Here is a 14,066-nt window from a genome sequence, read left to right as displayed (position 1 = left end):
ATCCCTACACTTGTGGGTCATCACCGCACACGGCTAAGACAGTTGTCTGTTGTCTGTTCTAAGATGCCCCATGCCCCCGTATATAAAGGAGCAAGGGGGAGGCCGGCCGGCCCTAGGGCGCGCCAAGGAGGGGAGGAATCCTCCTCCTAGTAGGAGTAGGATTCCTCCTTTCCTAGTCCTACTAGGAGGGGGAAGGAAGGAGTGGGAGAGGGGAAGGAAAGGGAGGGTGCCACCCCCCCTCCTAGTCCAATTCGGACTCCAGGGGGAGGGGGCGCGCGGCCTGCCCTGGCAGCCCCTCTCTCTCCACTAAGGCCCATCTAGGCCCACTAGTTCCCGGGGGGGGGGGGGGGGGTTCCGGTAACCCTCCGGCACTCCGGTTTTCTCCGAAATCACCCGGAACACTTTCGGTGTCCGAATATAGCCGTCCAATATATCAATCTTTATGTCTCGACCATTTCGAGACTCCTCGTCATGTCTGTGATCATATCCGGGACTTTGAACTACCTTCGGTACATCAAAACACATAAACTCATAATACCGATCGTCACCGAACGTTAAGCGTGCGGACCCTACAGGTTCGAGAACTATGTAGACATGACCGAGACACGTCTCCGGTCAATAACCAATAGCAGAACCTGGATGTTCATATTGGCTCCCACATATTCTACGAAGATCTTTATCGGTCAAACCGCATAACAACATACGTTGTTCCCTTTGTCATTGGTATGTTACTTGCCCGAGATTCGATCATCGGTATCTCAATACCTAGTTCAATCTCGTTACCGGCAAGTCTCTTTACTCGTTCCGTAATGCATCATCCCGCAACTAACTCATTATTCACATTGCTTGCAAGGCTTATAGTGATGTGCATTACCGAGAGGGCCCAGAGATACCTCTCCGACAATCGGAGTGACAAATCCTAATCTCGATCTATGCCAACTCAACAAACACCATCGAAAACACCTGCCGAGCACCTTTATAATCACCCAGTTATGTTGTGATGTTTGGTAGCACACTAAGTGTTCCTCCGGTATTCGGGAGTTGCATAATCTCATAGTCATAGGAACATGTATAAGTCATGAAGAAAGCAATAGCAAATAAACTAAACGATCAAGTGCTAGGCTAACGGAATGGGTCAAGTCAATCACATCATTCTCTAATGATGTGATCCCGTTAATCAAATGACAACTCATTTCTATGGCTAGGAAACTTAACCATCTTTGATTCAACGAGCTAGTCAAGTAGAGGCACACTGCTAGTGACACTCTGTTTGTCTATGTATTCACACATGTACTAAGTTTCCGGTTAATACAATTCTAGCATGAATAATAAACATTTACCATGATATATGGAAATATAAATAACACTTTATTATTGCCACTAGGGCATATTTCCTTCATAAACTACATCCAACACATGACATTGTATGTTTTTCACACATGTGATATCACTAAAACTACACTTCAACTAACATTGGAATGCATGCAACATGAAGACACGTCAATCTCATCATCCCACATACATGAATGGCCTAGCAGAAGAAATCATATCACTAGCTAGCCAACAAACAAATAGGAAGCACATGTATATGCTAATCTAAAGAGGAAGCAAATAAAAGCACCGCAGCAAAAGTTAACACCAGTGACTTTTGAGTATAACATTTCAGCCCCTCCTTGTGATGTAAAAAAGAATTAGGCGCAAGATACTGACCCCGTACAGATTAAGCAACAATATCATGGGTGTGTAAGACATTAACTGTAGTCGCTAATTAACCTCATTTTCTATGATGAACATCATTCGGCAAAAGTGGTGGAGCTTGATGGAGAATGCTGAGAGGGCCAAAACACAGTTGAGAGGCCAAGAGTAATATTTTATATTTAAGCTTGAAAATTAAGTTTCTAGTGTAGGGGGGCCATGGCCCCCTTTGGCCCTAGGAAGCTTCGCCACTGATTTGGCAAACCCACCTTTTTATTTTCTAAACTCGAAGAAGCAAGGAAGTCTCCAGAAATTCGGGGCCCCAGTGCAAAATGCAAATTGTGGACCTAAAATTTCTAGAATACACGATTTTCTAATAAAGAAATTCGAATAAATTCAAACACTGCATAAATTTTAGGCTTGTCAAGATAATACTACAAAAAAGACTAAACCGAATTTTAAACGAGCAACTATCTTGGAAATCTTGGTGTGTATCAAGTTGATTAACTAACCTACTATGTATCTTCCCTAAAAATTTGATTGATGAATTGATGCATATGCACACAATATACTCACCAATATAATTATTCAATGGCGCAAAATAGTCTAAATTAAATAGGGATTCAATTTAATTGCTCCTGACAGACAGATCGGTGATGGCCTTACCTTGGTCTCAGCAGCTGCTTCTACTTGTGCATTGGGATTTGCTGCAACTTGCCGAGTGTCCGACGGCCAGTAGAATCATGAAATTAGTTCTTCATACGAGCAGGGCTATGAATTGTGTTTTCGGGCACAAAATGAAGCAATCAAAAGTGAGACAACACCATTGTCCTACCCACGTAACAGTGTGGTGGCACCGCACTTCAGTCAGTTCGTCTCCGGCACACTTCCATCAATTCGTCTCGAGAAAGATCGATGGATTGGCAGACTATGTAGATCGGGACTCGGGAAAGGCTCATTTTGGGAGATTTATGAGCAGACCTAGTTTGGAGGAGCAAGCGACTAAGTGTGAAAAAGGGCCAAAAACAACAATGTACTAGACATTGGACGCATAACTGGGGGGCCCTGAGCGGTCGCACATGCCCATGGACACCCTTGCGGAGAAGGATGGGGACAAGAATGGGAATGGGAATGTCGCGACGACAGCCAGATGATGCAACTCATGTGGTTGTGCGTGTGAGCACATTATAAGACGTGGTTGACCCCGCACATGAATTATAAATTAGGAGAACTAAACGGACGCGTAGGACTCTAAGTTAGTTGTTTTCCTTTATTGTTTTGCTAATATAGTCCATGTATGCACCTCATCAATTAAAAAGAAAAGAAGATATATGATTTACTAAGAATCATTTTTGGCCTGATATGCAGCTCAGTTATCTCCGTTGGTTCTATCAATTTTTTTCTAGATAAATACTCATAAAAAATGCAGCGTGTCTATACTTGTTTTGAGGAACTATACAATTGCATGTGCGTTGCAATGAGGCATAAATATCTACTCCCTTCGTTCCAAATTACTCGTCGCAGAAATAGATGTATCTAGAACTAAAATACATTTAGATATATCCATACAAGCGACAAATAGTTCAGAACGGAGGGAGTAGTAGGTTAGCCCGTAATTTACCTGCTCATATGAATGTGATTGTATAAAAATATATTCTGTTTGATAAACACTTATTTAGTAATTAAGCGCTTATTGACTTACCAAAGAAAATATAATTTTATCTGATAAGGTAATAAAATGTGGAGCAATTGAGGCGGTTTTTAGGGAAAATTGATTAAAAAATCAAAATGCGAGAGGGAGGGGAAACATATGAAGGAGAAGCGGACGACAAAACCTTACATCATGTTTTAATGTTTATTTTTTATTAATTATTAATTTTAATATTTTAGGGGAATTAGTTTTAATAAAGGATTTAAGGAAAAATGTTTTATAGAAGATGGAAGAATGTGTTTTTTTTTAGGGATTGGAAAAATGTGTGTAATGAGTCCAATTCATTACGTTCGGCCCGCTTAGCCTAGATAGTCTGTCTGGGCCACAGTGTTAGGCCTACAATCCCCTCCCTCTTCTCAGTCGTCAGAACCCACCATCGAAACAAGCACCCTCCGCGCCGCCGGCCGCCGGCCGCCGTGTCCGTTTCAGCCTCCGAATCCCCCATCCCCCGTTGCCTCGCGTTCCCAAGCCACATGATATCCCCCAACCTCCCCCTCCGGCTCCGCCACCTCCACCGCCTTCTCGCCGCCGCGCCCTCGTCCTCCCCCGCCGCCGCATACTACTCGCGCGCATCCTCCCCGCCTTCAAACCGCGCTCAGGCCCCGCCCCCGCCCCCGCCCCCGCGGCGCCGTCTCCCGGACCTCCCGGCGCGACGGTTCTCCTCCGGGCACGTCCTCCTCCCCACCAACCTCCAGGAGGAGCACGTCGCGTCTCTGTCCGACAGGATCTACGACGCGGTGACGGAGACAGAGGAGGGCTCCAACGAGGGCACGGAGGCCGCCCTCGACGCGCTGGGCGCCGAGCTGACCACCTCGCTCGTGGCCGACGTGATGCACCGCCTGCGCTACGAGGAGAAGCTGGCCTTCCGCTTCTTCGCCTGGGCGTCCCAGCAGGACAACTACGAGCACGAGCACCGGACGTACAACGACATGATCGACATCCTCTCCGGCACGCGGTACAAGTCCCGCCAGTTCGGCGTCCTCTGCGACGTGCTCGACCACATGAAGCGCCACGGCACGAGGTCGGTGCCCGTCGAGGACCTGCTGGGCATCCTGCGCGCCTACACCGAGAAGCACCTCACCAACCTCAGGAAGCTGGCAAAGAAGCGGCGGGTGCGGATGCGCACGCCGCCGGAGACCGACGCGCTCAACATCCTCCTGGACGCGTTCTGCAAGTGCGGGATGGTCAGGGAGGCGGAGACGGTGTTTGGTCGCGTGAAGAAGAAGCTGCAGGGAAATGCCGAGACCTACAGCATCCTCTTCTTTGGGTGGTGCCGCGCCAGGGACCCCAAGAAGGCCATGAAGGTGCTCGAGGAAATGATTCAGATGAAGCACACCCCAGAGAACTTCACGTACATTGCTGCTATTGACTCGTTCTGCAGCGCTGGTTTGATCTCGGAGGCAAGAGAGTTGTTTGAGTTCATGAGGACCGAGGGGTCGAAGATATCCTCTCCCACTGCTAAGGTATATGCTATTATGATTGTTGCGCTAGCCAAAGCTGATCGGATGGACGAGTGCTTTGAGCTGATTTCAGATATGATTAAACGTGGCTGCATGCCTGATGTATCAACCTTTAAAGATTTGATTGAAGGCATGTGCTTGGTGGATAGACTCGATGCTGCCTACTGCATTTTGGAGGAGATGGGGAAGGCTGGGTTTCCTCCTGACATTGTCACTTACAATTGCTTTCTTGAGGTGCTTTGTAGTCTTCAGAAGGCTGATGATGCGCTCAAACTTGCCGAGAGGATGATAGAAGCACACTGTGAGCCCAGTGTTCATACTTACAATATGCTGATGATGATGTTTTTTGGGATGAGAGAGCCACACAGGGCACTCGATATTTGGACTGAAATGGACAAGAGAGGATGTCGGCGTGCTGTTGATACATACGAAATAATGATTGATGGGCTGTTTGATTGTGGAAGAACGGAAGACGCGACCACTCTTCTAGATGAAGTAATAAACCATGACATGAAACTGTCGTACAAGAAGTTTGATTCTATCATGCTGCAATTATCAGCTGCTGGCAACCTTGGCGCAATACATCGGCTTTCAGAGCATATGAGAAAATTTTACAATGTTGCAATGTCAAGACGTTTTTCGATCACACAGAAGAAGAAGAGCATTGGCATTAGAAGGAGATGAGTTCTGCAAGATTTATTGTTAGCACGAATAGTCAAGAGCGTACATGAGGTAACCACTTCCCTGGTTTACTGGCAAGTGCCAACTATTAGTAGCCGTATTAGATATGTGCTGCATTCTGTACAGTTTTGGTCATCAGTACTTATTTTGCCTACTTCTCCCTGAGCAAGGAGGGCCTAAGTTACATATGGATGCTAATCACATGGACATCGTTTTACCAAAGGGCAGCTAACAGCGACACAATGTACTCTAATGTGTAGTTGTATTGTAATATTTCAAACTTAAACTTTAGAACCAAAACGGTTGCTACAATACTGTGGTAGGCAATCACGTTTTTGGTGGCTAACACTTGCGTTTTGTATATTGTTTCAATGGAATTTCCCTCATATATATTACTCCCTCCGATCCATATTACTTGTGTGTTAGATACATCCGTATCTAGACAAATCTAAGACAAGTTATATGGATTGGAGGGAGTAGCACTTGTCGGCTGCCCGCCCCTTCTCTAAAAATCAGTTTGCTGCCTGAGATAAATTCAATAACCTATGCAACAGTACGTTGTAGATGGATCAATATAAACTACAAACCAGCGTGTTTCAATCGACTTTAGTTTTATCCTTGTATCATACCTGCATTTGCTGGTATAGCTTGGTTTGCAGTCCTACCTTACCACACTCCAAAAACCGGTTCATTGCCTGAAAGAAATGCAGAGAAACTTACATGGCAATAAAGATATACTAATACTAATAGCTGGGTTTTTCTCGCTATTTTAATTTAAACAGGCTATGATGTAAATACTCTGGAACCTGAGCCAATTTTTTATTTTACCTACTGAAATATGAAAATCCCTTACTTGATTGCTTCTATTTTAAACGCTTTCTGTTGTAAAGCTCTGAGTTTTCCTTTTACTTGACCAAGATGAATTGGCTTAATGGAAACTTAGTGTAAAACTTAATGTTTGTGTTATGCAAGTAGCCAGCTAAACCAATCTACTGCCTAAACCAATTTACCCTTTGTTGGTTTTCCCGTTCCACACGTATTTTTGGTCTCTTCAGGCAAATAAGTGATGTCCTTTTCTTCTATTGCAGAAATAACAAGAATATACTGTATTGATTAATGATAATATGCCAACTCTCACCGAGCAAAGTTAAAGAAATACCAATTCTTGAAAACTTGCATACTTGAGGGCAGAGAAAATGCAGGACAAAGAGATGGCTAGTTGTAGCAGGTTTGAGCAGATATAACTAACTGTAGCCAATCATCGCCGTCCTGGCCGTAAGCAGTAGGGAGATGAGAACTTGAATCGTAGCTGTGGTGATCTAGTTCCAAAAAGTAGTAAAGGCAGTAACTAGTTTCAGTTATGGTGTCTGGTGTTTTTTGTTCCGAAGCGCAATTATTGGTGGTATATGTGCTTCTGTGAGATATTTATGCTCATTCTGGTGATGGCACGACAAGTTCATCGATTAGACTAACCAAGGACGTAACTTGCAGTTCTTTGGCCTTTACTTTCTGATTGGATTTATGGTAAGCCGAGTTATCTATATTATAAAACATACATATTTTTCCTTTTTACAGGGTGGTTGATACAAGTCTGCACATTTTGTCTGAGCAATTTGCAGTGAAAGCAGCAGTGTATGAGCAGCAGTGTATGTTTTCATTGCTTTATACATCATATGCACACCCCATAAAGCTTTTTCCTTAGTTCTCTTGTGTAACCTTTTTTTTCTTCTTTTTTTGCCTCTCTCTCAAATGAACCACAAAGGCCCAAGACTGAATTTCCTGTCATTAAGCATGCAATTCAACACAACTTTTCTTGTCTCCACATGACAACCAAAATCAATTTCAGATACTCTGGAGTCTCGAGAGCCCAGCTTGTCTGGGAACATGTTACTAGCAGACTTATTTCAAGCAGAATCTTACTCATCCAGTTATTAGAACAGAAATGAGGGGGGTTCCGGTTTTAAAAAGAAGAGGTGAATGCCAGATGCACTCATTTTCCACAGAACATCTGCATTTCTTCCTGTGTTATTGGTACGCTACAAAAAACAAGAAACACCAATGAGCAAATATGCTTGTATACACTATGGCGATACTGAACAAATGTGGTTGCTTGGCTGCTACTCAAAGCTGTCCACCTCTGAAAAAACTGTCCTGCTAACGTAGCTAGTTTGCTGATCAGATGATATTAAACTAGGGACACCAGGAAATGGATTAACTATCACATGCTAGAGTAAACAAATTGACTGACAACGAAAATGCGTCACACATAGCACTTCAGTGTAGCCGAAATTTACTAACTGGATGTGCCATTTTCTCTAAAGTCTTATATTACCAAGCTTTGATGACTGGAGAGAGCTGAAGGATAGATCAGGTTTTCATCTTGCTGTTTGTCGGTGTGCTGCACTTTCCTTGCTATACTGATCAATATATTAGATTGACAAGCTCCAATTCTGTACTGGAGCGGGTTATACCATCTCTTCAGCTGCCTTGCTTTTGGAAAAGAGCAGCGGCGCTGCTGAATACCCCCCAGTTGATCCATGTTTACATTGAGCTCATATCATCTATGAATAAGGTCTCGGTCAAGCTTTTACTAACGGCTATGTGATGTCTGACTGTTATACAGGTGGCAGCCAGTGTTGTTAAGAACAGAGTGGGCAAAATTTCGTGGCCGGGCTTGGTTTCCTAGCCCCATATCAGCAGTGCTGTGTGACCTGTGAGCAACTAGTCAGGTCGGCGCAGGACGGCATAGGTGCATGGCATAGAATAGCTGCATGTTGAGAACCTGGAATGTAACGACTCGGAAGAAATTTTGGGACTGAGAGCCCCTGCGTCGTACGGCCGCGCAAGCAAATTATCTGAACTCGTGGTTGCCATGCCATGCCATGGCCCGTCCTCCGACGAGGTGGGTATGCCAAAGTTTTCATGAGTTCCGAGGTAGAAATACGGTTTTTTTTTAGGGAAGGTAGAAATACGGCTGGTTCTGACGGAAAAGAAACCTCTGCCAAGTGATCTCAGTTTCCATCTCATCAGAGCCGGCCCTTGGACAGGGGGAGAAGGGTTTGGCCCACGCCTAAATTGAGGCCAGTTATTTCAACATAAGCCCATTCTGTAACATATATTGATATGCAGTCATGTCTTTGTCCTTACATACAACTAACAGAAAAACAAAACATCCAAGAAACCCTGGTCTATTATTGTGGAGACATGGAACCACAACCTGAGATGGGTACCCTAATTTCCTGAAATTGGATCAACTGTTCCAGCCGTTACTTAGGAATTCGCCTTTTTTAGGGACCTTTTCTCTGTCCTTGTTGGACCCAAGCACAATACATGTAATTGTAGCATTTTTAAGAAACTTATTTCAGTTAAAATTAGCAGAAAGCTACTTGAGCCAGTCAGAACATAGATTGGATCTGACGAGCCTGTTTATATTCAGCAAAATATGTCATATACGAGTTTCTTGATCATTTTTAATGGTTCACAACCACATCTTCACATCTTGTCGTATAGACTTCTTTTTTCTGGATTTATTTTTATCTTCTAACGACCTAAAGCATCATAGCTCAATTTCAAATATGAAGTTGCTTACCACACATACCGTGTTGTTTGTCGTATAAACTTTTGCTGTATATACTTATGTAAGTGAAACAATATATATATATATATATATATATATATATATATATATATATATATATATATATATATATATATATATATTATAGTCGTTTACTGTTTTTAGTTCTGCACCGGCCATGGAAAGATGTTAGCACATTTTTAGTGTATATGTTATTTAAAGTGAGGATGTCAATAGCTGATTTTTCATCAAATGGGTTGAAAAGAAAATCTTCTACAATTTATAAACAAATATTGCCTCCTAAGCAGTATAAATATTGCCTCCTGAACAGCTCTATGTTTTCAAACAATACAAAAAAAACTTATAAACAGAAAAAAAAGGGCGCAAATGTCGAAAATGCACTATTGATGAGTTGAAGAAAATTAGTTCTATTTGCAAGTTGCGTAGAGAAACAAAACAGGGTGATCCATAATTGTGAATAGCACTACCAGTGTTTACTATTTTAGATCTCCATATTGTCTTTTTTGTGTCATTCTAACATGTACAAGTTAGAATCACCTTTTCTTTTTTGGAATGTATTTTTTATATTCAAAATAAAGATATTCATGGTGCTCGAGAGTAAAAACAATCATCACTCGTTCCCTTACACATGCAACACATTTATCTTCACCCACCATCATTTTAACTTATGCGGTCACATGTTTGCCATGTTGGACATACGATATAGTGATACATAACAATTGCCTCGACAATGAAAAAAAGGAGAAGAGTGTGTCTTCTAGGTCCGGACCACCATTGTCCCGTGGGCCAAAAATTATACTACCTCCGATTCAAAAAGTTGTACCAAAAGAGCGTCAATTAAATTGAATCGGAGGGATTTCGAAGCAACCAGCGAACTCCCCCGCTAGCGAACTCCCCCCCGCCGGCGGCCACCCCGGCCCCGGCGTCCACCACCCTCCCCTTCCCCCGCCGGCGGCCACTCCTGCCTCGGCGTCCATCTCTCTCTCGCCGGCGGCCACCAGGGCCCCGGTCCCCCCCGCGGACCTTCCGCTTCCGCTCGCTCTCGTCATGGCGGACGGCCCCGCGAGCCCGGCGTCGGTGTCCTCCAGGCTTCAGCCCATCGTCTCCGGACTCGGGTTGTCGGGCTCGTCGGGATCTGAGGGCGGTTCGACTAGCGCTGGAGGTGCGCCGGCTGGTGCAAACCCTGGACCGGCTGCGGGATCCGCCGTCCCTTGGCGCAAGCCCGGTCCTTCGCGCAAGGCGCTATGGCGCAAGAGGAAAGCTTTCCAGAAGATGAAGATGGCGGCGGCGAGTGGATCTAGGTCACGCTCCCCTGCTTCGTCGCCGGAGAGGAGGGAGATCCCGGCTGACCTGTTCGGCCTCTACTTCAAGTGCTTCCGAGAGGGACACAGGAGAGACGACTGCAGTTTTCCCCCGCTCTGCATCCGGTGCAGGCTGGAGGGCCATATCTCCACGGACTGCAAGCGCCCGAGAAGCCCAAGGTCAGAGGAAGAGCTCAGGCGAGATGCCGTTGCCAAGGTTGCGCGGTCTTCGCAGCTGCCGACGCAGGCCGGACTTGCGCACAGGCTGACGCCGGCGACTAGGCAGACCTCTCCGCTGGAGAGGACCTCGCCAGTGCCGGTGGTCATCGCACCTGTGGGGTTCGTGCATGCTTCGGCTGATGCAGCCGCGGGTACTGGTGGTGTATGCGTGCTTCGCTGGACACAGGAGATAGACGACCTGGAGCAACGACTTAGGCTGGCAGTGGTGGCTTATGTGGGCGGCACCAGACCGGCGGTGTCGTGCCAGGAGGCGGCCGAGGCAATTTCCAAGGAGCTGCACATCCCCCGCCATCGTTTCTCGGTCCACAAGTTCCATCCTGAGGACTTCTTGGTGGTGTTCGCCACGCCAGAGCTTCGTAACAGGGCATTAGCTGCGGGCACCGTCGAGCACGGCTTCTTCAAGTTGTTCATCAAGCCGTGGCTCAAGCAAGCGCAGGCTGTTACCAGGGTGATGCGCTCGCAGGTTGACCTTATGATCGAGGGAGTTCCTTCCCATGCGTGGACGAAGGAGACAGCGGTTGAGTTGCTTGGTTCGGCATGCTTGATTGAGAGTCTGGCGCCAGAAACTGAGAACAGAGAAGATCTCTCCCTCTTCAAGTTGCGAGCTTGGTGCGTCGACCTGGAGGAGGTGCCGGTGGACAAGCGCCTTTGGGTGCTGGAGCCGAAGACGAATGTAGGGTCGGGCGCACGATTGCCTACGTCCCGGGCTTTGCTAGAGTACAAAACCATCATACACATTGGGAGAATTCGTGATCACGAGGGTCCTGAGCGCTGGTTGAGACCGCCTAGCTCACATGGAAGCCGGCAAAGTGGAATGCCGGAGGACCTTGGGGACTATTTCGGCCAGGGCGAATGGCGTGTGCTGCCATGGACTAGGGGCGTCCGTGATCACCGTGGCGGAGCACCGGCTGGTGGCGCAGCAGGTCGCTCATACAGGCAGGCCCTAGTTGGGCGCATTGGTCCATCAGACTGGCGCATTCCGCCGATGGCCTCTCGCGCGGTGGCGACGGCATGCGCGCTCGATGGCAGTACCATGGGGACTGCGGCGAGCCCGAAGGACGATGTGGCCGCTGCCGCACGTGCTCCGCCAGCGCTGCAGCTGTTGGCCACAGAAGATCCAGGGAGGAGTACAGGAGTGGGGCCTGCACACGCTGAGGTGGTGGCCAATCCGGTGCAGCTCACTGTGCTGGGGCAGGATAAGGTCACTTTTGACCAGGTAGAGATTAGGACTGGAGCCAATCAGGAATCCGATGTGGGTGCTGACAACCCCGGACCAGAAACCGAGGTCGAGAAAAGGAACGAGGACAAAACGATGGGCGAGGCTTTTGAGGAAGGGTTTCCTTCCGATCCCGAGGGCGCAAACAAAACTCTGGGAGAGGCTAACTTGGTCGTCGCATTGGTGGAGCCAACCCTGGCCAATCCCTGCTCGGGAGACAGGGCTGTGGACCTGGCGTGTACGGTTGTGGGTTGCCTCGAGGGGGCCACCACTACCCAATCCCACCCGGGAACAGGTGAGGAGGCCATGCAGCTTGATTCCTCGCTGGTGCATCTGCCAGACAAAACCGCAAAAGGGTGGGCTCCTGTGTCGGATGTGCTGCAGCTAGCAGCAACGGAGGAGATAGCGCGCTCGGCAAATGATACGACTGAACTGGGTCCCGCTGGACAGGAGTCTGAGGCAATCACTGCGGAGGCCGATGTGACCACGAGAACTGCATGCATGCAAATGCAGCTGCATGGCGGCTGCGTTACGGGCGTTGGTGCACGTGCATCTCAGATTCAAGAGGGGCACTTAACTGCTAAGGAGATGGCGGCCCTGGGAAACATTAAGGCGTTTTGTGCCAGACTTCTCAAAAAACTAGCGCCGCTGCTGCTCAAAGAGTTCGAAGGGCCACGTGGGGTCAAAACTGGGCAGGACCCGTTCACTCCACGACGTGCAACCTGATCCATGTGTGCCGGCAACACAAGGAAGACGAAGGCCTCAGCAGCTGAAACGGTTTTGCTCAAAACTCTAGGTTTTGACTGTGATGACCTGGCGGTCTCGGAGGATGCGCTAGGTTAGTTGCGTACGGTGTTTGACTCACCACTTCAGGAGCCGCAGTTGAGGGCCATCGCAGCTATATTTGGGAAGGCGATACCACTCAATCTTACAGAGGAGACAGGGATGGCTGAGCCGGTTTTGGTGCAGTAGGCGTGTTTGCACGGGTGACTTTGGAGGCATATTTTCTGATGTCTCTCAACGCCCTGGAGCTGGTGTGCTGGAATGTTCGAGGTCTCAACAATCCAGCAAAAAGGAAGGCGCTTAGAGCATTTGCAAAATCTGGTCACGCGGCGATTGTCTGTATCTTAGAAACTAAATTAGAGGTGGTGGACACTTTTGTAATCTTGCAATGCATGGGGCCGAACTATGATGGTTTCACTTATTTGCCGGCGTCGGACACTAGAGGTGGTATCCTTGTGGCTTGGGACACCACGCGAGTACGCTTGACAAATTTTGTCAATGATTCCCATAGCATTACTGGATACGTTTCGCCCATGGAGGGAGTGCCATGGTGGCTAACAGTAGTATACGGGCCGCAGGAGGATGATCACAAGATCAATTTTTTGAACGAGCTTACGGAGCGTAGATCGCTAAGCCCAGGGCCTTGGCTTGTCATGGGGGACTTCAACCTTATCCTATATGCGGTAGACAAAAGTAACTCCAACCTGGACAGGAGAATGATGGGAAAGTTCAAGCGTTTTGTCGATGATAACGCGCTTAAGGAGCTCCTTTTGCATGGACGCAAGTACACGTGGAGCAATGAACGGGAGACACCCACACTCACAAAGATTGACTGTGCTTTTGTCTCCGTCGATTGGGAGCTTGAACATCCAGATTGTTTGCTGCAAGCGCTATCTACGGAGTACTCTGATCATTGCCCGCTCCACCTTGCGCTACATGAGCGCGTGCATGTCAGGAGGAGGTTTCGTTTCGAGAAATTTTGGGTCAAGATGGACGGGTTCTTGGATGTCGTCAAGGAGGCTTGGGTCTGCCACCCAGACATAACTGACCTTTCATGCGACTTGACATCATGCTCCGAAATACAGCCCGTGCACTTGCAACTTGGGGACAAAAGGAGATAGGAAATATAAAACTGCAAATTGCAATTGCCAACATAGTCATCTTGCGGTTTGACTGTGCTCAGGAGAGTCGAGTACTTACGGAGGAGGAGAGATGGCTTAGAAGAACCCTCAAGCAGCTAGTTCTGGGGCTGGCCTCTCTAGAGAGGACCATTGCGAGACAGAGATCGAGGGTCACCTGGTTGCGAGAGGGAGATGCTAACACGCAATTGTTCCACTTGGTTGCAAATGGGAGACGAATGAAAAACCACATACCATCCCTG

The 14,066-nt window shown here is 47.3% G+C and overlaps 2 protein-coding genes across 5 annotated transcripts; both read left to right on the top strand.

The window, feature by feature from the left end:
• Positions 1-3,702: 3,702 nt before the first annotated feature.
• Positions 3,703-8,997, top strand: LOC109732046 (pentatricopeptide repeat-containing protein At1g73400, mitochondrial). Of its 4 annotated transcripts, XR_005760597.3 has the most exons (4): positions 3,706-5,598; positions 7,123-7,193; positions 7,394-7,520; positions 8,171-8,997. XR_005760597.3 is itself a non-coding variant. In XM_020291232.4 (2 exons), exon 1 carries the CDS (start codon positions 3,880-3,882, stop codon positions 5,548-5,550), a length of 1,671 nt encoding a protein of 556 aa, XP_020146821.1. In that variant the 5' UTR covers positions 3,703-3,879; the 3' UTR covers positions 5,551-5,598; positions 8,171-8,997. The 4 variants fall into 4 exon arrangements, 2 of the variants coding, with proteins under 2 accessions (XP_020146821.1, XP_040248763.1); XR_002225238.4 differs by lacking the exon at positions 7,394-7,520 and having other exon boundaries at positions 3,707-5,598; XM_020291232.4 differs by lacking the exons at positions 7,123-7,193; positions 7,394-7,520 and having other exon boundaries at positions 3,703-5,598.
• Positions 8,998-13,338: 4,341 nt separating this feature from the next.
• On the top strand, positions 13,339-13,806 carry LOC141026138 (uncharacterized). The gene has a single exon (XM_073502118.1). The coding sequence runs from the start codon at positions 13,339-13,341 to the stop codon at positions 13,804-13,806; it is 468 nt and encodes a 155-aa protein (XP_073358219.1).
• Positions 13,807-14,066: the final 260 nt, after the last annotated feature.

This window comes from Aegilops tauschii, chromosome 6 (assembly GCF_002575655.3).
Source record: "Aegilops tauschii subsp. strangulata cultivar AL8/78 chromosome 6, Aet v6.0, whole genome shotgun sequence".
NCBI lineage: Eukaryota > Viridiplantae > Streptophyta > Magnoliopsida > Poales > Poaceae > Aegilops > Aegilops tauschii.
Note: the sequence above shows the minus strand (reverse complement) of the source record. Positions and strands in the feature narration are given on the sequence as shown.